This window comes from Aricia agestis, chromosome Z (genome assembly GCF_905147365.1).
Source record: "Aricia agestis chromosome Z, ilAriAges1.1, whole genome shotgun sequence".
NCBI lineage: Eukaryota > Metazoa > Arthropoda > Insecta > Lepidoptera > Lycaenidae > Aricia > Aricia agestis.
In genome coordinates, this window is record NC_056428.1 from 32,456,034 (window position 1) to 32,479,510 (window position 23,477).

General features: G+C 35.6%; 2 protein-coding genes across 3 annotated transcripts in view; both read left to right on the forward strand.

The window, feature by feature from the left end:
• The window catches only part of LOC121738569 (probable medium-chain specific acyl-CoA dehydrogenase, mitochondrial), a 45,212-nt gene extending 38,561 nt beyond the window's left edge, over positions 1-6,651 (forward strand). For both annotated transcript variants that reach the window (XM_042130730.1, XM_042130729.1), the window contains exons 7-10: positions 1,357-1,465; positions 3,449-3,589; positions 5,414-5,603; positions 6,361-6,651. In XM_042130730.1, the coding sequence (XP_041986664.1) occupies positions 1,357-1,465; positions 3,449-3,589; positions 5,414-5,603; positions 6,361-6,593 (673 nt within the window). In that variant the 3' untranslated portion in view covers positions 6,594-6,651. The remainder of the gene's footprint in view (positions 1-1,356; positions 1,466-3,448; positions 3,590-5,413; positions 5,604-6,360) is intronic.
• Positions 6,652-9,166: 2,515 nt separating this feature from the next.
• Positions 9,167-23,477, forward strand: part of LOC121738565 (nuclear hormone receptor FTZ-F1) — a 108,879-nt gene continuing 94,568 nt past the window's right edge. The window contains exon 1 of the mRNA XM_042130723.1: positions 9,167-9,539. Coding sequence (XP_041986657.1) covers positions 9,359-9,539 — 181 coding nt within the window. The 5' untranslated portion in view covers positions 9,167-9,358. The remainder of the gene's footprint in view (positions 9,540-23,477) is intronic.

The window sequence follows — 23,477 nt, forward strand, 5'->3', positions numbered from 1 at the left end:
AAAAACTATGGAAGAGTAACTGTGTTAAAAAATTTGTTCCGATTCTACAAAATGTGACCCGGATACATGCATACTTTATGCAAAAAAAACATATAATGTTTGCCTGTATTCGGGCCTCTTTTTGCACGCAACGCCAATATTGTCATTTTTTAAGTTTTGGATACGGTCAGACAGATACGGTTTTGGATGCGTCGCGGCATGCCTCACGTTCGCTGTTGACGCATGCCCTTGACGAACAGAAAAAGGCACAGAGTGGACAAAGTTTATGGGAGTTACGTTTCCTTAGTTTTTATTATTCGTAGGTAGGAAGTGGGAACACATAAATAATGAAGTTGACAAAATCGTTCTATCGAAGTGATAAAAGCTCCACCTATCGCACATTCTTGCAAACTAAATGATCTTTTACGAATTTACGAATGAAATCTACGTTTTGTTATCTCCTAGCATTCACAGACGGGATAATGATCTAAGAAGCAAGCAAGAAGTGTCATCTATGAAAGATTTTTTGATAGTAAATAGATTTTGAATTATCTCACAGATGGCGCTTTTAAATGTGATCTTTTAAGCTGGGAACAAATTATCTGACGCGTCCGTAAGTCGCGGCTGATGGACGCGGCTTGTTTCTATCTGATTAATACAAAATACACTAAACTGTGCACATTGTCTGTCATAAATCGCGGATGCGAACTGGCTGGCTGGATGTGTGAACGGGGCGCGGGGTCGCGTCCGTGGCACGTTTTCCAGTTGACATGTTTTCCAGCTAACAATTAGCTAACAATTCTTTCTGAAATGACTGACCAGTGGGCCCAGTGGCCAGACGTCCAGGACCCGTTGTCCTACAAACGTGCACATTGTTAAGCCGCGTCCGATACCCCGGTTGTCTTCCCCAGCACTGCCGGGGATGCATAATGGCATTTCCCGACTTAAAAAAAAAAAAAAAAAAAAAAAAAAAAAAAAAAAAAAAAAAAAAAAAGGTTTATTGATCATCTAAAATAATAATAATGCATTTATTTCCAGCATCACATAATTATACATCATAACAATCAATCATATTCAGTGGTACAGTCATTATGATCTAGTTAAAATAATATTACAAACCCGAAAATATTATGTAGAGTTAAGCAACCTAACTTAGGCTAGCAAACATATATTTTGAAACAGAAAAAATATAATAAAACGAAGTAACCGCTGCTATCTGTATTTTGAAATAAAAAGTTAATTAAAAAATTAAGAGAATTACGAGTGTTTTGGGAGAGCTAAAAAGCCGCCATTCGCAATTTAGTCCAGAAACTTTGACACGTGTTATAATGTCACTGGCTCTGTGGCTTTGAAGGCTTATCATTTTATACTGTTTAGGTACTTCGTGTTGGCGAGGACCAACCCGGACCCCAAGTGCCCGGCCAGCAAGGCTTTCACCGGCTTTATCGTGGAGCGAGATTGGGCTGGAGTCATCCCCGGACGCAAGGTAAATAATCGACTTTGACGACTTCTGTGGCTCAATGGCTGAACGCGTTGGTAGCTCAAACCGGTGGTCGCGAGTTCGAATCCCGCCGACGGGACGACTGGGTTATGGATGTGTATAAATATGTGTATCATATAATAAAAATCTTAAATATGTATACATATAGTATAAAAGTATTAAATTACATATTTCCGTTGTCTAGTACCCGTAACACAAGTCCTTCTGGTACTTAGCACGGGGCCAGACTGACGTGGTGTGTTGCGTCCATAGATATTATTATTATCGAATATCGACATCAAGAAAGATGACTTCCCGATCACCTTAATAATCACTGATCAAGCTGAGGCTGCACTAGGCGTAACTATGCAGCGAAACGACACCATACATTAAATCCATACTAATATTATAAATGTGTTTGTCTGTCTCTTTATCACCTCTGAACCGATATATTACTGTAATTTGGTTTGGAGATACTTTAGTCCCGGGAAAGGACACGTAATACTTTTTAACTCGGAAAAAGTGTACGATTCCCGCGCCATACGTAAACTAATTTTGGCGCAACGGACTTGCGGGCGTCATCTAGTATTCTTTATACAATGTGTCCCGACACCGGTGTCCGATCCTTTAATGTCGTGATGTATGGCATATTTTATCGACAAAAGGGGTCGACGTAGTGTGACATGGTGTAACAAGGAGTCCTAAGTTTTGTGACATCACATTTTAAATTTAATAAATTGAATAGTGTTTAAAATGTTGAGGTGGTTTAAAGTTTTGGATGTAAAATTGTAATTTTGTGATGACTAGGGTGTAGGGGGAGGGGGGGGGGGGCTCACCAATGTGACCATCAGTGACAAAAATCATGAAAATCGTGTAACATACTTAATGGATGGTCCCTAACAAGTTTTGGCGAAATCGGCGCTTTGGTTTTAAAGCATGTTTAAACTATCTAACACGTTCGGGTATTGTTATGCTTATAACTTATACCCGAAGCAAACAAATAGCTGGCACGTGTATTATATCACCCCTCGGGCCTCACTTAGCATAGGGCAGTGGTCCATATTGTGTCAACGTCTCATAAAATATACATTGGTATGAATATAATAAATTTGAATATTTGGGTTAAACGTTTTATTTGGTATGCAGCGATGAATTTTTTATAACAGTACCGTCGGTAAATATTTATGTACGTTTATACGGCCACGTGACACGCGGCGGGATACATTTGCACACGTTAGGATTGCGATATGTGACAATTTTCAACTTTGATGGTACTGGCGGCAAAAAAATATGGTGCTGTATTTTTGTTTTTTTGAGAACTGTTTTTTTTTTGGGGCTTATGAATAGATGTTACTGGCCCTTTAGCCAACACGTTTTTTTATCGCTCCTTTATAGGATCAAAATGTATGGAACTGACATAAGCGTTCGTTACTAGGGGCTATTACAAAAGCATTGTAATAGCCCCTAGATTAAACTTCAACCTTTAAGTAATCAGAGAACTTTATTCATAGGCAGATGCCGGATCTACATAATTTCAGTCAAAGTCAGCCGGCAGTTCCATAAAGTTAATATACCTAGCGGAATAGAGAAACAAAGGCCTGAGCAAGCGAGATGTCACTATCAGTAACATTTCTTGTTAAAAGGAGACGTGTGATACAGCAGCAGAATTCTTTTTTTGACGTCCAGTCGGCACGTGCCGCACGTTGACAATTTAATCTCATAGAATTCATGTTCAATCATGCTTGTGTAAGTGTATACGTACACATGTTTTTCACACAGATGAAAACCTTTTTCATCTGTGTGAAAAACGGTTACGTTTGACAGCTCGAGATTGTTGCTCTATTGACTATTCCGATAGGTATATTAACTTTATGGGCAGTTCTTGACTGATTGATTTTGAAATAATCTGACCAAATGACATAGGGTCCGTCAGCTGCCTATGAATCAATTTCTTCGATGGTGCCTTCCTTGACTATTTTTTTTCCCCAGGAACAAAACATGGGCCAGCGCGCATCGGACACTCGCGGTATCACGTTCGAGGACGTGCGTATTCCCAAGGAGAATGTTCTGATCGGCGAGGGAGCCGGATTCAAGATCGCTATGGGAGCCTTCGACAAGACTCGCCCACCGGTAAGTGTTTTGTGGGGTCACTTAGAGGGAAGGCGGCAGGAAGATTAGGTATTTCCGAGGGCCCTACGATCAATTTTATTGCCCAATATTAAGTACGTGTAGTGCAATATTATTGACCGTTTAGGGTTTATATTGAACAGTTTGTGCTAGTTTAATTTTTATAGCACCATATTATTGTATCAATAATCAAAATTATTGTAGGTTTAGGGACCGCCTTACTGCCATACCTAAAGAGATCTATTTATTACTTGCTTTTATTAAAGACCGGGCTGCCAAAAATATCAAACCACGCTAGCCCATCCCCACCCCGCTATCCCCCAATCGTGATATTATAATGATTCCATTAATCGTGCCCGCATGAATTGTACTTTGCGCTACAGCTAATAGTGAACAATATCGCGTAACAACGGTTCCCGCATTATAGCACGAAAGTAAAGGTCGTAAGTCCCAATAGGCTTGATGACATTTTTTTTTCTTATTGGTAACTGAATGACCCTTAAAAATTGGAAACATCGCTGAAATAATGACTCTGATAGCTTAAAAATTCACCAAGATATGACAATTCAAACATCTCATAAAATAGACCTGCCCAAAACGCTCCATACAAAGTGCTACTAAAGACTGACGTCACTCTTTCGTAGTTTGTATGCATCGGGAGAGAACTTTGTTCGATAGGTATATTGAATAATGCGTTTATGAAAGTGTTTTCATAACAAAAGTTGCTTTTAATTGCATAAGTTACCGAATGGTACCTATACAAATATAAAGAAATATAATTGAAAAAAAAATCGACTTCATTATCCAACTTTGAAGGCGCATAACAAAAAAAAAAATACAAATGCTATCGAGCTGAAATTTTGGAAACACTTATTTTTTAACGTGATTTCTTTATTTTATTAACAAAATTCGCGAATCTTTGACCTTGTCATCATCCCTATTGTATGATTGCTTAAAAATTAAATACAATACAAATATTTCCTTTATTTTATAAAGTGTGTGATTTCAGTAGTGCAAGTTATTTATTGATAGTAACTCAATAAGTGTAATAGATATTTGTTGAAAAACCCAGAAATATTCATAACTTGAAAAATATAACTATCGAGTCAAAATAAGTGAATCGTGTTTTCCGTTCTAGGCTAATATCAGATAAATATACAATGATTAAATAAATCTCAATTTCATTTAAGTCAATCGTCTTCCGGAGCGTAATACTTATTAAAAACACAGCAAAATTTGGCAGCCCGCTCTTAATGAGGTTTTGAAGTAAACTGCAAAAGTAAAAAAATTCCATTTATTCATTAGTCATTACATTAAATGTCTCCGTGTGCGCTTGTTAGCATCACAATATACAATTTTATGAGCCACAGATAACGTGGTTTTCCAACTCTTTAGGTAAAAAAAAAATCGTTTTAGTAGATCGAGAGAGTAGAATATCTGAAAACAAGCGGTATTCTCTCTCTAAACTGTATCTCTTGGTGATGCAGAAGTCGCAAAATTTTAACCATTTGCTATGGGTATAATATTTTCTTTTTATTTTTCTTGCCAGACGAAAGGATAAGTTAATAATAAAGGTACTTTATTTATTTTTAATATAAAGTAGAAATCACACGACTAAAGAAAAGGAGGTACTTTAAATTTGCTCATCGTAGCTCATCTTCAAGTGACATGTCGATTTTAATTTTTAACGCAGTTGATTTATTCGATTAAAACGCCTTTACTGAAGTAACAAAATCGAATACATCATGTTTAAACGCCCTGACTAGAACAACAAAATCGAATGCATCGTGACATTCGTGACTAATTACCCTGCCTACATTTTTATAGGTGGGTGCTGGTGCGACTGGCTTAGCCGCGCGCGCTCTTCACGAGGCCACGAAATACTCGCTGGAGCGCAAGACGTTTGGCGTGCCAATCGCCCACCACCAGGCTGTGGCATTCATGCTGGCAGACATGGCTATGGGCGTCGAGATCTCGCGGCTGGCATGGCAGAAGGCGGCCTGGCTCGTTGACCACGGTAATTGAGGGTTTTGATTCAATGTTCTACCGACTAGCAGTTCAAACTCGAAAGTACTAACAGGGAAGTTGATTCATAGGCAGATGGCGGACCTATGTAATTTGGTCGCGTTACGTCAAACCCAGCCGACAGATTACAATTATTATTAACATTGAATTTACATAATTCGACCAAATGACGTAGGTACGTCAACTGCCTATGAATAAATTTTTTCGATGGTACCTTTTCGAAATACTATGATATATTATTACTTCATTGTAATATTTTGTAATGTAAAATGGATGTAGTCCATCCATTTTACATTACCAAATATTATAATGTGGTATTACGGCACGGCCGGCTCTGTAGATATTCCTTCCATATTCATAACAATTGAACATTCAGTTTATTAGCATCACAATATGAACATCAAATTTTATTTTACCACAAACAAGCGACTAAACAATGTTGACTTTTGGCAATCAAATGTGTTTGGTCCATAAACATAAAACTGGTTAAAACGTACTCTACAATAAATAACACTGTGAAGTACGGTGGCGGGCAATCAGGGACGCGTCGTATGAAACAAGTGGTCAATATCGCACTGTCATTTAATGCACTGAAAAACGTGGGCGCGCTGAGGAGTGCACGCTTCCGGCGTTTTACAGATTATAAATAATATTTGATCTGTGTTTGATAAAATTAATACAAAATTGTTGTGATAAAATTAGTACATAACAAACACTTAATGATCAAAATGTTTTTTTTTTAATTTCAGGTCAAAAGAACACCGTGATGGCTTCAGTGGCGAAGTGTTTCGCATCGGAAGTCGCGAATAAATCGGCCTCGGACGCCGTCCAGATCTTTGGTGGTAACGGCTTCAATACCGAGTACCCGGTCGAGAAACTGATGAGAGACGCCAAGATATACCAGATCTACGAGGGAACATCGCAGATCCAGAGGCTGATCATCTCCCGCGAGATTTTGACCGAGGCCAAGAATAGCGCCTAAGTAACATCAACTACGAATAATAAAACTAAAGAAGCGTAACCGTGTCAAAAAATTTGTCCACGAGTCCACAAAATGTGACCCGAATACATGCATACTTTATGCATGTATTCGGTACACAATTTTGTGTTAATATAGAAGTGACAATTCATGTCAACAGCTTTATTTCGTAAATTTGAGTGTTAGTGTTTCGTTGCTATTGCCATATATTATTGTTCGAAAAGGAACCGAATTCAAAACGGTTGAAGTATGGGAGTTACGTTTCCTTAGTTTTTTTAGTTCGTAGACCATTAAAAGAATTTTTTCATTGGCAGATATGGCGGTCCATTATTAGGTTATGTCAAATCAATGTAAGTCGTGATGTGTCAGCTGCACTTTTGACATAATCCGACTAAGTAACTTAGGACGTCTGCTTATGAATAATTTCTATGATAGTATTTGATTTACGCACACAAGAGCCATCAGGTTTATGTTGTCTCCCTCGATATTTATATGTATGAAAGAGGAGGGATAATACAGCATTCGAATTGGATGGTGCCAGTGTACCTTTTTATTTGGAATTTTAACGGTTGTTTTGCGAATAAAATCTACTCGTAATGCATAATTTTAAACTATATCATCAAATACATAAAGAACATCACATTATATTTTCTGATGCACTATATTTTACTGTTAAGCCAAAATGTAATATTTTATCGGTATCAATACATTTGTTTACCTGATTGTATAAATGTTGTATGATAATTTTTGTATAAAATCTTGAAATAAAACAATATTACCTATGCTTTGTTTTTATTACACTGAAATCGTTAATTTTCGTAATACATTTTACGAAAATTGACGATTTCCTACTCCAACTTGAGTTGGAGTAGGAGACACACTCAGGCTTGAGCATCTAAATATTATGTATATAATATAAGATAAAGAGGAGTTATTGCAATCTGAGTAATTATGTATTCAAGTTATATTTAATAAGGCTCAACGTGTAGAATACCGTTAGTAGAAGACTTGACAGACTTAAGGCTTGAGAATGTCTTGATAATGCAAAGATGCATGTAAAAGATCGTAACAACATCCATAAGCCAACAATTTTCATTTTCATAATAATATTCTTAGTCGGACAAAGTAACAAGCTTTTAGTAAAATTTTAAAAAAGGTTGACGGCCCCTACTTTTTTTTTAATTCACAGAATATTCAGAGGCGAAGCCTATAGGCATATTTTACGTGGAAAATTAAGATGATTTTGTTTTAACGGCTTTACTGATTTTTTACCTAATTTTATATGCATATTCAGTAGGTCTGAGAATCGGCTACTGGCTACTTTTTATATTGATAAGTGCATTTTTTGAATAAAGTTATAATATATTTTTGATAATAATAAAAAATGCCACACTCTAGACTTCTAGAGATAAACCTTATTGCAATCCTTATTGAAAAAAATAAAGGTAAAGGTAGGTACTTACCTACAAACTGTAACATACCGTCAATGAATGAAATTGAATTAGTGTAATTTCATAACACGAATATTGTATCTAAACAAATTATTGAAATACTTTATCTTTAAAAAAAAAACAACAACTAGCTTTTTGTGACTTCAACTTTCCTCATCGTTTATCACGATCCGATCATATTCTTATTGGTACCTATGGAGTCCATAGGTAAATACAATATTGTGTGTGTCTATAATATAGACACACAATATTATTGTATAACGCGATGGCGCAAATGGGCGCAAAACACAAAAGTTTGCAAAAGTTTATCTTGTATTTATCCACAACACCCGGATTGAGCGCTGACAACACACTTAACCACTGAGCCACAGAGGTCGTCAGTTATTAGTTAATTAAATTATAATTAAGAATTTACTTACCTAGAAACTTAATAATATTATGTTAAGTGTCGTGAGTCCCTTGGTCTTTATAATATTTTCAAGATCAAGAAATCAGTAAAAGCGACATCTACACAAAAGTTATCAAAGTATTATCAACGTACATCTGTCAAATTGCCTTGCTGTTTCAATAAGTATTTTACCAGATGGCGTTTTTTCTTACCGGATGTTCTAATCAGAAAACAATTTTTATATCAAAAGGCAAAATTTACTTTCTTTCGCAGTGTGAAAGGTAAGGAAAATATCAAATCAAAATTTATTAATATTGTTTGATTAGTTTTCACAGCTCTAATTGTAAAACAAAAAATCCATGCTTTGCAACTATATTCATACAGATTGACCTACATTTGAAGCCCTTGTGAAAGGATTGTGCAATAGAAACGGTCATTTATTACACAACTCAATGTATTCATAAGCAAATGTAGTCATTTAAACGATTTACATGATTTTTTAGCCATGCAACTACTTTTATAATATAAAACCAGTAAAGCACTCTTTAATGTTTTTTGAGTACATTTAGCAGATTTTTTTATTAGAAAATACTTAAAATAATTACAATTTATTTTTTAAGCCCCCTTATTATGCGTATTTATTTATATATGAGCCATGACACACTTTTGTAGAAATTGGGTTAATATCTATCTGCCCTCTATCGACGTTTTTCAATGTCAGTCATGAGTACAGTAGCTCTACTGAACCAAAGTTATGTCGGAATATCAAAGTGTAAGTGAAGTGGCCTAGAGACCTACATTTTGTGTTTTACAAGGAGTTATCAGTTTTTGAGAGACAATTTTGAAATATAATTTATTCACGCGGCGTAGATGATATTATACGAATCCTGCGAGCAGCTAATATTAGTTGTTTCGCTTAATTGTCCGTAATGATGCACGACGACTCAGCTAAAATGAGTGTTGCGCAGGGTCTGGTTGCCTCTACCAGCCAGACGAAGAGTGAAATATTGATAGAGGTCCCGTCCGAGTATGCCATGAGTACCACCGACCCAAAACCCACAAACAACATTGAAATGGAGCTAAAACTCGCCTATGTGGAGCCCAGCAGCGGTACGTATTTTCAGTAATTGTTTTAAATAAGTAGCTAAACTAAAGAATACTGTTAAAATATAATAAAGCATTAAAGAGCTCGTAGTTATCATTCCAGGTTCAGAAATATGTTTTGACTCGAAGTAAATGGATCAATAAAGCGATCGCAATGAATCTCGCAACAGGTGATTTGCTCATTGTCAAAGCATTTCGAATGAATAATCTTATAAGATTTTTTGTTTATCTCATTTGTATGTATGATATGTTGCACTTTGGGACATGAGGTCTATGGAGCTCGGTACAAATAACCGAATTAAATTTGTATCGGTTGTATAATAATTACATTGTGTGCATTGTAGAGGCTAGAGGCTACCTGCTCGAATACTCAGTCTCTAGCGCACGGAGCGGCAACGTCGCATTCGCTTTTCGCGCTAACCTACGACGTTGGTAGAGTTGTAAAAACAATTTTTTTAGCTTTTTTAATATTAAAATAGTTAGCTCAGCGTAATTTTCGTCTGCTGTAAGTACGAAGAAACGAGTAGTCGTTGACAAGCGTCACAACTCACACGACTCATTGTTGACGGTTGACATCACTTTGTATGCTGAGCGGCGAAGCGTCTTTTTCATTTCGTTTGGTGTCAGTAGGGCACATTTACTGGTTGCGGCCAACGATGTTGCGGCCTGCAGTGAAGCTACGACATTACATATAGTTAAGTAATCGTTCTAACTCGTATGCAGTTGATATAATATTATTCCCTACATACTGATCTCAGATTAATCTTACGCACACAACGGTCTGTATAGGATGCGGCTTTGTGAATGCTTCATGTATTTTTGAATTTAGGCCGATGAGTGCATCTGTGTTTTCGCAACTTGCCTTATGAAATATTTACTTGATAAATGCTTATGGTATTTATATTGGTCAGTCGCTACGTGATATCCTCTGGCGATAGACTTCAACATCGAGGTTATGGCTCGTTGATAAATCTTACTTCTTATTCTGTAATGCCATTTCATTGCCGTCGTTATAACTATAAAATATGATAATATTATTACCATCGACATATTTTTATAATACTGACTTTCTGGTGGAAGTAACAGTCCATGAAATAAATTACGGTTGCCTAAAGAACCGATCACCTATTGACGATGTCAGCCTTCATCAGCGAGCTAAGAACTTTCATAATATTAGGGTACGTGCACCAGTAGTCAGCCTTTTAGTGGAAAGCGCAAGTTTAAATGTGGATAGAAAATTGTTTAAAATAGTAATCAAAAACCTTTTGTACTCATTTACTTAATCATTTATTAAACATTGTTATGAAATTAACATATAAGATAATTTTTCGTAATAAGTATTGAAAATAAAGTATTTTTCAAAATAAGGCACATTTCCCCAGTACTCAGCCGTCACAACCCAGTTCAAATAGCTACCAGTAGTCAGCCTCTCCTTAGATGGGCCTCGAAATAGACCTATGGAACCAATATGGAACTGAAACAAATAAACAATGCCAACAAACTAAGAAATTACTAGGTAGGTAGGTGCTTCATAAATAAATGAATAAATTAAGCAGCGTAAGTTACTGATGGCTGAACACTGGGTATACTGTTGAGGTATACCGTATACCTCACCAGTACTCAGCCGTGGTTCCACCGTATCTAGTTAGGCGGCCGACTACTGGTTTTTATATGGAATTATGTATGACCAGTCCTCAGCCGGGGGTGGCCGAACACTAGATAATGTACAAGAAACGCATACTCGGTAGTCAGCCACCTCATTATTTAAATAACTATAAAGAAACTGTTACATAACTCATTTGATTTAGACGTAAAAAATGTAATAACAATATATTTTAATAAAATATGACATAAAAGTTAATAAGAAATCACAATAACTCACCTTTTTGTCGGGCACTTCCCACTAAGAAAATTTTGGCGCGCACGCCGCATCTTGGCTTGACTAGTGACAACGTCAAATTGGAATCAGATTATCATTTCTTGCAGCCACTTAGCGTCATTGTGACGTTCTGAACTGACCAATAAGAAGGCCAAGCTTTTTTTAAAAGTAACTTGATTGGTTAATTTGCAATAGAACGCTGTTTCTATAGGTTTTTAGCTGGAAAAGGCTGACTACTGGTGTGGGGTTGACTACTGGCGCCCTTACCCTATATTAAGTATTGTCATAGGCGTATTTCGAAGGGACTGGGTGGATACGGCCCACCCAAGAATTATTGGACTTTAAAGTGTCTGCTTTACTTAAATCATAAACATTTCAAGAGCCAGGCTTTTATTCGAAAATAAACCTAGAAACACTAATGAGAACAATCATCATTACTACAGCTTAGGAGACACTGCATACCACAAACAGGCTTAAAGATACGCTGATATTTAAAAGACATACAGTTACACTGACACGAGGACACACAGATACTCAGTTTTAAATGCAGACAAATATTCAGACACAACTTTATCTTTTACACTTCTATTTTGGTGGATAAAGAGCGTGTTAAAAAGAATCTTAGCGACGTTATAAATTCTTGCGTCTATTCTCTCTCTGAAGCCAAGTAGAACGAGCAGTACAGCCTGTACAATGTACATGGCATGGTTAATAATAATATTTCATTTTAATTGATTTATTATACCGTATGCCAAGAGTTATCTTATGGAACTTTACAGTCTCATGAAAGTAGTATCAACTATCATGTTCTCGAAGGTTTTGATATTTCGGGCATCTAATATGCCATATTAGGTGGAGCGTTACATAGCGGTTACGAAAATAAATTCTATAATATCGTAACTTCGAACTAATTTCGCAAATTGTTCCCTTTTAGAATAAAATGTCTAAAAGAGTCCGATAAATCCCCGAAAAGTCTTTGATGAATATTCTCTACAATATATAAAATATTCATATTTTATTCGTTTCACTAATTCTATTAAATAGTCCTTTAGATAATTCTAAGAAATCATAGTTAAAATACACTTTTTAATTATATTGCGAATGTAGAACAAGGTTGGTGCGACAGACTAATATAAATTGCAATAATTTGATGACTAGTGTTTGGTTGCATTGCAATAAAATTCAATGTTAAAATTGTCACAACTGGCTAAGTTGACGATGTGTTTCCGGATTCTTGTCGGATCTCGGAAAAATATCTGTGGTTGAAGTTAAACCAAGTCTTAAGTAGATACTAGAATGAGGTCGAGAGTCCAAATCTAGATTGCTTATCGGATCCACCTAAGGTGAGATCTAATCTATTTTATCTACGTTGGATTTCATCATAATTATCAGTCTGCGTATCATACGTATCCGTTAACAGACTGTTCGTATCTGTATTGTATTGTCCTATTGTTTTTTTTCCATCTACAGAATTTAATTGGCTGAATGCCTAGGTAAAGTTTTGTGTTTTTCCGTAGTACGTATGCTGCCTAAAATAGTAAGTAAAACCTAGGTGGGATGGTTAAAAAACAATTTTCACATCTTTTCCAGCTGATGAAGTAGGTAAAATATTTCTTGCCACTTTTTCCAAAAAAAATCATGTAGGAATTTTACATAGTTAAATATTTATATAAGAACAATCTGGGACACCATGGGATACTTTATATAATGGAACCACATGTCCACCAGATTGGCAACTGCCGAAAAAACGTTGCGTAACCACGTTTTACCATCGAAGGATAAAAATCCGTAAACGTTCACACTACATTTGTTTTTGTTGAAAACAATACACAGTTTGGGAAACAACTGGTATTTACTATCAGCGGACCTCGTCTGTGACCCACTGACACACTTACGGCTCAGAGTAACAATCGCATACATTATTGTACGCGTGTACGAGTTACTCAAGTACAAACAACTATAGAAACATTGTTCGCTCCGATACTACCGAGCGAGTGGTGAAAATTCGTTGGAAATTAGCACTGTTATGTCGTTTATGGGTTTGCGCTGCGGCCGGTAGAGTGCGCTGAAATTGTTCTAGAACATTCGTTGATGGAATATAATATTATGTATTGTGCATGTGAAAATTTTTCTTCCCTAAATCGGATGCCGTATTCGTTTTAAATGACAAAAAGTCTCTTCTTCATAATAATATGTTTGAAACAAGCTGATTTTATTTTCATGTATTAAAATATTTTCCCCTTAGATTTATGCTTTCGTTTCATGACGCTAGATGTCGCGGAGGAACAATATTCAGACTAAACAACAGCAAAAAGGATTAATGTTAGATAGTAGGTAGGTATTTAGGGATAATCAAATTGTTTTCTGGTTTCCGAAGATCCTGATTTCTATACTAATATTATAATTCTGCAGAGTTTGTTTGTTTGTTTGAACGCGCTAATCTCAGGAAGGACTGGTCCGATTTGAAAAATATTGCGTGACTAACACATTTGAAAATCCATTTTTATATATTACTAGATGTCCCGCGCGGCTTCGCCCGCGTAAATTAGAAATTTTACAGAATCCGTAGGTACACTTTCCCATAAAAAATATATCCCCCGTTTTTCCCACATTTTCCTGAGTTTCTTCTGTCGTATCAGTCTTAGAGTAATAATATAATATAACCTTCTCGATAAATGATGAGTCTTACTCGATAAATGATCTATCTAACACTGAGATAAATTTTTAAATCGGACCTGTAGTTTCTGAGATTGACGCGTTCAAGCAAACATACTCTTCAGGTTTATAATATTAGGTAGATATAGATTTTTTTTAATTATCGCTTGACAAACTCGAGTCTCGATCTAAAAGACTATGAAATGGTATAATATGGTAGTGATGATGATGATGATGATGATGAAGAATGTAATTTGCATAGTAGCATATGCTTTCTGTTCTTAAAACAACGCCGAAACTTCAAAACTTGTATCTATAAAGAATCAGGAATTCTCTCAGCACCTTCCGAACCACGGTATACCAGGTATATCTCGGTGCAAAATCTTACTTGTTGGTAGCATATGCTTAGAATACTTCTCACGAAACCGAAGTCACCATATGTTTCCCTATAAGTTTTGAGGAGTTCCCTCGATTACTTATGGATCCTTCATCAGATCACCACTTTTCTGAATATAATACCAAATTGGGATGATACCCTATATACCAAAAGAAAAATTTTGAAAATCGGTTAACAAACGGCGGAGTAATCGTTGAATATAAGAAAACGAACATAACACCTCCCCCATTTTGAAAGTCGGTTAAAATTGTAGCCTATGTGTTATTTATTTAATATTTTAATCAGCACATGAATTGAATAACAAAATTTTTTTCAAATTAATCGTAGCACCATCTGTCAGGACAAACTAAAATTGAAATAGAATAATATTGAATGCGATGATAGCGCCGTCCGCCGGATCTAATGTAAAACATTCCAAAATCAACAACTCCTTATAAATAAGAAATTAATTGAAAAAACATTTTCCAGTAGACCAAACTGTAAATCTAAACCATTCTCGAATCTCCACGAACACACACAAAAAATTTCATCAAAATTGGTCCAGTCGTTTAGGAGGAGTTCAGTCACATACACACGCACACAAGAAATATATATATTAAGACTAGCTGTCCCGGTGAACTTCGTGTCACTTTAAAACCTTCCCTGGACTTCTACGAATATTTTAAGACTAAAATCAGCCCAATCCGTCCAGGCGTTTTCGAGTTTTAGCGCGACTAACACATTTGGAAATCCATTTTTATATATACGATAATATAGATAAAATCTGTACATTAAATATTTTTGTACAATAAATAATACTTGGGATGTGATCTACTATGCTAACGCGGACGAAGTCGCGGGCAACAGCTAGTCTTATATAAATTTTTGGGACTAAAACATTCGAAACAATAATTAGATTTCTAATACTTTCTAACTTATACCACTAATTAATCGGTATAAACTGTTTATTAATAAACGGTAACCCTTTCTTCTAAGTATTTAAAAAAAAGAAGCGAAACTAAGTCCAGTTCATAGAGTTAATGATAAGTAAGTAGGTAGGTACAATAACGATGGTGTATTTTTCTATAACAACTATTATATTTTATTAACTGACCTCGTTTTTCCGTATCATGCTGTTGATTATTATGAGCTATGACACTCTATGAATTATTAAAAGCAAACATTTCGTGACATTCGTGTTCTATACGCGTAATTACCATGATTACAAAATAAGCAATAAAATAGTTGTTATACATTGCCTAATAATCAACGAAGGTTAGGTGTAAGTATTAAATCTGTTGAGAAAAAACTTAAGGGGACGAATAGAGCAAAAATAAAACATCGTCCTTGACTCTTCACTCTTAGGCTGCGTTTCCACCGGAGCTGAGCTAAGTTGCGTTGCGAGGAATGTGTTTTTAAGAACCAATAGAAACGCTTCATTTGCCGGACAACGTTCAGCACAACAATTCTATTGGTTCTTTAAAACACATTCCTGGCAACGCAGTTTAGCTCATCTCCGGTGGAAACGCAGCCTTAAGGCCGTCATCCATATGCCAGGCGAATAAGAACGACGCGGCGCAAATTAGTTTTTTTTCGTAATAACTAATAAGTAAAAAAAAAACACAACATTTTAGAAATCCGCTGGTCCAGTCCCTCGGCAATAGAATTTTACATCATGCTTAAACTTTTTAATCGGGACTTAACGCGACTTATTTAAGTAGTAATGCTACTTATTTAAGTAGTAATGCGACTTATTTAAGTAGTAATGCTACTACGAGTATCGCGGCACTGTGACAGGAATAAAATGTTATCTTAATAACCGATACGGGCCGGATATTATTAGAAAAATAAAACATCTAGAATCCCTTCGTAAAAAACGCGCTCGATTGGAAACGTCGGTTATATTCCTGTCACAGTGCCGCGATACTCGTAGTAGCATTACTACTTAAATAAGTCGCGTTAAGTCCCGATTAAAAAGTTTAATTATAATGCAACGCGAAAGTTTAAAATGTTATTTTACATCATGCACTAAAATATTGACTCAATTGAATGCACCGTTTTGGACTTACTACTTTAGCGCTGTTTTCGTACAAAAACGTCATTTTTGACAGTTGACACATTCATTTAAATATTCATTGACATTTTCATTTGAGCCCATTGACATATTCATTTAAAGCCTTGGTGCACTATATATGTTCAAATTGTAATTTTCCATCTTTTTAGTAAAAGATGGCCCCGTGCGAGCTTCTTACGCCGGTTCTTCTCGCCGGGTTAGTTCCCGAACCGGTGGTAGGCACCTTAGTATCGACTTTCAGAAATATTTTTGTAAAACAATTACTCTGAATAAAAAATATTTTGATTTTGATTTTGGAAATTCAATTTTTATGATTTTTTGTTTCAATGTACCAGACTGACCACCTTCTCGAAACAGGTATGCTGCTCCCCCCTAGCTAAAATCCTGGGTACGCCCATGAGTCTCGCGCTCATGAAATCTGTCAATACAGTACAAACGAGAATGGGCAATATTGTATCGAGCATGGGCTATCCGTGGCCAAGAACAATAATAATTCTAACATTTATATTCATATTTAGCAGTAAGTACTTCAATTGCAGTGGAGAAACCTTATCGACGAAATATACTTCAAAGTGGATAAAATACATTTGATATTGCTCCCTTGTCCCTAACTTTAAAAAAAAAAGCGGCCAAGTGCGAGTTGGAATCGACAAGAAGGAAATCAAAAATATTTTTTATACATGTACCGCACCGAATTTTATCTGCGAGGTAATATATTATTGTCGAAATTGGACAAGTAAGATGGATAGTAATGGGGGGGGGGGGGGGGTCCGGACCCCCAGGACACCCTCCTTATATACGCCCATTCTGGCGCCCGTGTGGCCGACTATGGGTCAAACGACAGCACTGCGTTAACGCAACGCGCCGTGTGGACTGGCATTAAATTACATAACGCGTGTGTACTGTGTTTAGTCTGATTGTCGAGCAACAATGTTGACAAAGTACGGACATCAAGTTCAACGACGATTCATTTGATCGTTAAGCTGGGTTGTAACTTGTGGGATAATCTATACCCTACTGAGTCAATTGATTGAATCATGTTCAGAACATACAATTTCCGTGCAATTGTATTATATAATGGCGAACTTGCTGTCAATGTTAATGGTGTACTTCATCCGTCTTAATTCTAGGGGATTTTTTATATTTTATTACAAAATTACCTTTTAGGGTTCCGTACCCAAAGGGTAAAAACGGGTAGAGAGTTGAAATTTTTACAGATTATGTCTATCTGTTGCCGCTATAACAACAAATACTAAAACAAAATAAAATCAATAAGTAAGAGGGCTCCCATACAAGCAACGTGTTTTTTTTTTTGCTTTTTTGCTCTATATCAATAATGGCAACAGGTAGGTACTTGATTTTTTCTCAAAGTCCTTAGTTATATGTTTACTTATTACTGTTATATGTGTCCTTAGTTATATGTTACTTTGATATTTTATAATAATATTAAAATAAAATAAAAAATAAAGGCTCCCATACAAAAAACACAATTTTTGGTTTTGACTGATTTTGCTCTATAATGGTTTATGGTACGGACCCTTCGAGCGCGAGTCTAACAAAATAGTCGGCCAAGTGTGAGTCGGACATGGAGGGTTCCGTACCGTTATAGAACAAAATTAATTTGCGAAAATATCAACGTGCCTACCGTTTGCCATTATTGATATCGAGCAAAAAAGGCCAAAAAAATAACATTTGTTATATGGGAGCCCCTCTTAATTAATAATTTTATTTTGTTTTAGTACTTGTTGTTATAGCGGCAACAGATATACACAATCTGTAAAATTTTTAGAAGTCTAGCTGGAGCGGTTCTTGAGATACAGCCTAGAGAAAGACGGACAGACGGACAGACATCGAAGTCTCAGTAATAGAGTCCCGTTTTTAGGGTTCCGTACCCAGAGGGACTTCACTTCGATGTCTGTCTTTCCGTCTATCGGTCTTCTTCTCTTTAATAGGATATTTGCTAAATAAAAATATATTTAGTTATAATTTTACATTAAAATGCTAACGTATAATGTTGGTGATCGTTTATACTTTTGGTTTAAGTAACAATGATTTATTTGGAGTCATTTTGCATAAATAGGATAGCAAGATAATAAATCTTTGGTGATCATTTTACATTAAAATGCTAGTAAAATGTTGGTGATCATTTACTAATTTTGGTAATCATTTACTAATTTTGGTGATCATTTACTTATTTTGGTGATCATTTACTATTTTTGGTTTTAAGATGTTAAATCTTTGGTTATCATTTTACTTTAAAATGGTGGTCTGTATTTTGGTGATCGTTTACTATTTTTGTCTGTGAAATGTTACTGTTTCTGGTGATCAGTTAATTATAAGCCTTTTTCTAATAGCTAGGTAGAGTAGGGCGCTGTGACAAAATATTGCGACGCATAACTGCGCCGCAGGCTGAAAATGATTGGGAACCCCTGCTATTATATTACTTCCATTTCAAGCTAAAACTTTTATTTGGCAGCTTCAATAAAAGAGAGCAATATCGAATATTGAAAAATGATGATAGCTCGTTTACGTAATAGACTGAAACAAACTTGGTTAGTGTAGAAAATATAAATTCAAGTAATTTTTAAAATTGTTTATCAGTTAACCTTCTAAGAAACGGTGATAAATTCTAAAAGTATAGAGTTCTCATAAGTATATTTTGTAAGGCATTCTAATATTGCACGCGAGTTGATATAATAATCGGCCAAGTGCGAGTCGGACTCGCGCAAGAAGGGTTCCGTACCGTTATAGAGAAAAAAATAGGCGAAAATTGTGTTTTGTATGGGAGCCCCCCTTAATTTTTTATTTTATTTTAATATTATTCCTAAATATTGAAGTAAACATATAGTTAAGGCCTTTGTGAAAATATCAAATTTCAACAGGTAGGCTGTTGCCATTATTGATATCGAGCAAAAAAAGCCAAAAAAATCACGTTTGTTGTATGGGAGCCCCCTTTAAATATTAATTTTATTTTGTTTTTAGTATTTGTTGTTATAGCGGCAACAGATATACACAATCTGTAAATTGTGAACACAAACTGTGAACTCTAGCTATAGAGTATAGTTCTGAAATTCGGTTCTTGAGATACAGCCTGGAGACAGACAGACGGACAGACAGACATCGAAGTCTCATAATTAGAGTCCCGTTTTCACCCTTTGGGTACGGAACCGTAAAAAAGCACAATATCAAACTTTATCAAACCATCGTCGTCCGCGTCGGTGTGAAATTCTCAAGATTATTTTAAGCATCCGTCCTGAAGTTTACATATCGATTTTATCTTATTTACTTTATTAAGCGTATTTCGTCGGTTATTTAGGGTAAGCTCGTCGCTGTCGTCGTTTTTTATATGTCTGGCAACATTGCGATGGGCCAATAAAAATAATTCAGATGACGGCCAGACCCGGTGACCTGGCATACATGCGAACTGCGACACACTTTCGGCGCTGAAAATTTCCTAATTTACTTTAGTCTGAAATTACGCCACTATAAATATTTGAAAACAAAAGCCACTCGGGACAAAGGGTGGCATTGACCAATTTACACATAATAGCGTTGTCATACAATAATACTTATGTGAAAATATAAAAGAAAATAATAATTAAAGTGATTATGAAATGCACTTTATTCTTTTAAAGCTCTATTACTATATTTAAAGCTATATTACGTTTGTGTAGAATGAATTAATAAATAAAGTGGTAAAAGTCGATCTAAAGCTTACAAGATTAATGAACGAAGATATTTGTACAAATTTTATGATAATTACAATAAATCTGATAAAGTACTATAAATATAGGGCAGAAACGTTTTTACTTTCAGAGTAAGAACTCCGACCTTCTCATATCAAAATGTGGTCAGAAAGCAAGTTTAGTATATTTTCTTTTTCTTGGCCGTTAACCTATTTTTTCACTCATTTCTTTAATTAAGTACTATAATATTATTGTATTTATCATCATGTTCTTTGCGTACGCTTGAACTAAAATCAAGGAAAGTCAACATGTTATTAAAATCATATTGTTATTGTCAAACTTTGTCTGTCTACACTCTATATTATAATATATTCACAGTATCAAGAATTCAAGATAATATATCGAGCATGATACCCGTGAGCCCGTGACAAACTTATTGCGACCATCTGTTGCTTAAAATCTCTGGGATTCTAAAAGTAGGTAGGTACTCATGCAGTCTTATATTTTTTTTAGGGTTTCGTACCGAAAGGGTAAAAACGGGACCCTATTACTAAGACTTCGTTGTCTGTCCGTCTGTCTGTCTCCAGACTGTACCTATCTCAAGAACCGCTATAGCTAGACTTCTGAAATTTTCACAGATTGTGTATATATGTTGCCGCTATAACAACAAATACTTAAAACAAAATAAAATTTAAATTTAAGGGGGGCTCCCATACAACAAACGTGATTTTTTCGGCCTTTTTTGCTCTATATAAATAATGGCAAGAGGTAGGATGTAGGCACTTGAAGTTTTCACATATTCTTTTGTTTTATGTGTACTTTAATATTTAATAATAATATTAAAATAAAAAATTATGGGCTCCCATACAAAAACACAATTTTTAGACTATTTTTGCTCTGTATCGGTACGGAACCTTACGTGCGCGAGTCCGACTCGCACTTGGCCTATTTTTTTATGAACTTCACGTGTATAATCACATTGATTTTCGACGAAAAATAGTCATGTTTTTGAAACGAATTTTTGGGAGACTCGTGTTCCAGTAGCCTTTTGTGAGTGATGACTCATGAAGAAAAATCTAAATCACGGCCTTGCAGCTCTGGATTTCATGTAAAGTATGGAGCATAACTTCTAACATTAATCGGTTAGACTTTAGAGTATTCCAATAACGCTGAACTTGGTTAAACATTGCAATAGTTCAGGAGTTCTAAACCTGAGGTGTCATAACTTAACAAGAATTTCTGTTCACTGGAAATGTTGGACGATATTTGTGGTTCAACGTACTTGTATTACAAATCTTGTAGCGAATTCCAAGTTATGTTAACCATAAACATAATACAAAATCAAAATTCTGATGTTATTCAAATAATAATTCTTAGGATCTATTGTATATTGTATAATATAAAATAACATGTAATTAATTTTAAAAACAGATGGAAACCATAATAATTATAAAAGTTCTTAATCAAAGAAAATATGTTTATCGTATTTCGCCTATTTAATAAATTTATAAACAACATGACATGTTTTTGTCGGTACATTTACCAATTTTGAGATTGCGGATACACAATTGACATACTTAACTCTAAGATTGATAATATAAATTTTATATATATTCTAACTATAGCGACCCGCCCCGCGTCGCACGGGTTTAAAATATATAGCCACTGAAAAAATATTAAAATCGATTCAGCAGTTTTGATATTTTATAAATTTATATATTCAATATTAAGTACTACCCGTGGCCCGCATTGGTCGATACTGCCGCAAAAGCTACGTGCCGCAATTTTTTAATCTGTAATTATCTTCGAAAACATTTATTTTTTAAACGTGATATGCTGGAAAGGGCCATATAGATCTACAATGTATTTAAGTTATTTAATTGGATAAGCATTAATGCTGTATTTATTAAAATTGCTTCGAAAATTAGCCATTATTATTTGTCGTAAAAAGTAAATTACAAAAAATGTAATTGTGGGATATCCATAAGAGATAGACATATAATACCATCGCGGAGTTTTCTGTAGACCTTTTCATTGTGTACAATACTTGGTACATTATTTTGATAAATCTCGTAGGGTTCAGCCTGCGTTTGCAATGTATGCGGAAAAAAATGTAATTATTTACGACATCACATTAGAAACCCCAACAATAACAGTATTTCTCCACTATTTAACGAATGTTATTATACTTCAAAACCTTCCTCCTGAATCACTCTATCTATTAAAGAAAACCGGATTAAAGGGAACAAGGGGACATGAGGGAAAAAAGCGACTTTGTTTTATAATATGTATAGATGTGGTACTTGAACAGAATAAAGTTTTTCATTGTCAAGGTGCGTGTCGTCGATTCGCTTTATTAGACCCGTACCATTGCATTGTTATCGCTAAAACGACGTTTAGAGTTCGAGCCAAGTCATGAAATGTTCAAGTTATCACAACAACTTTCAGGAGTTTCGTCTGCCTTTAATGCAGGTGCCATGTTATGCGTTTAGTACAACGCTTTTGGAATTTCTAGTGTTGAACATACTGGTACATGGTATATTCTTTCTTTACCTATCCTTACCGTACCCAAAGGGTAAAAACCGGCCAAGTGCGTGTCGGGCCACGCGCAATATAGGGTTCCGTAGTACCGCTTGGTTTTGAGTTTAGTTGTAGTTAAAAAAAAATGTTTGCCTACTTTCGCTCTATAACGCGAACGGTACGTCAGTGCTTTATATGGAAGCTTCTTTGGGGTATACTAAACTTCCCCTATCTTAATGTGACAGATCCGATGACATTTCAACAAGTATTAAAAAAAAAAATTACCACGTGAGAAATCTGATTACCATGATAACTAGACACATGTCGGAAGCCTATACAAGCTTAATCTGACACGCTCGAGCTTGTCCCAAAATCCTATCTTCCCCTCCCCAACTATAATCCAAGGTGTAAAAAGGATCCTAACATCTTTCGTCGCATGCGCTGCGGAAACTATTGATAATAGAAGTTCTGTTCCATGAAATGGTCTACAATAATAAAGAACATAATATCAACATCTACAAAATACTCCACCACCACCCGTGCGAAGCTGGGTCGAGCTGTTAGTGTGTTAATAACTTTATGCCGACTACCCACGTAAACAGTCGTACGGCTTCCCACTGCTAAACCTACGTCCTTGATATTTCGTAATAAGAGACTCGTGTAGTTTACTTGAATCACTTTCGAAAATGTTCGCAAAGTTGGAACACAATGGTGGAGTTTGCCACACGTTGATACACCATGGTATGTGACGCTT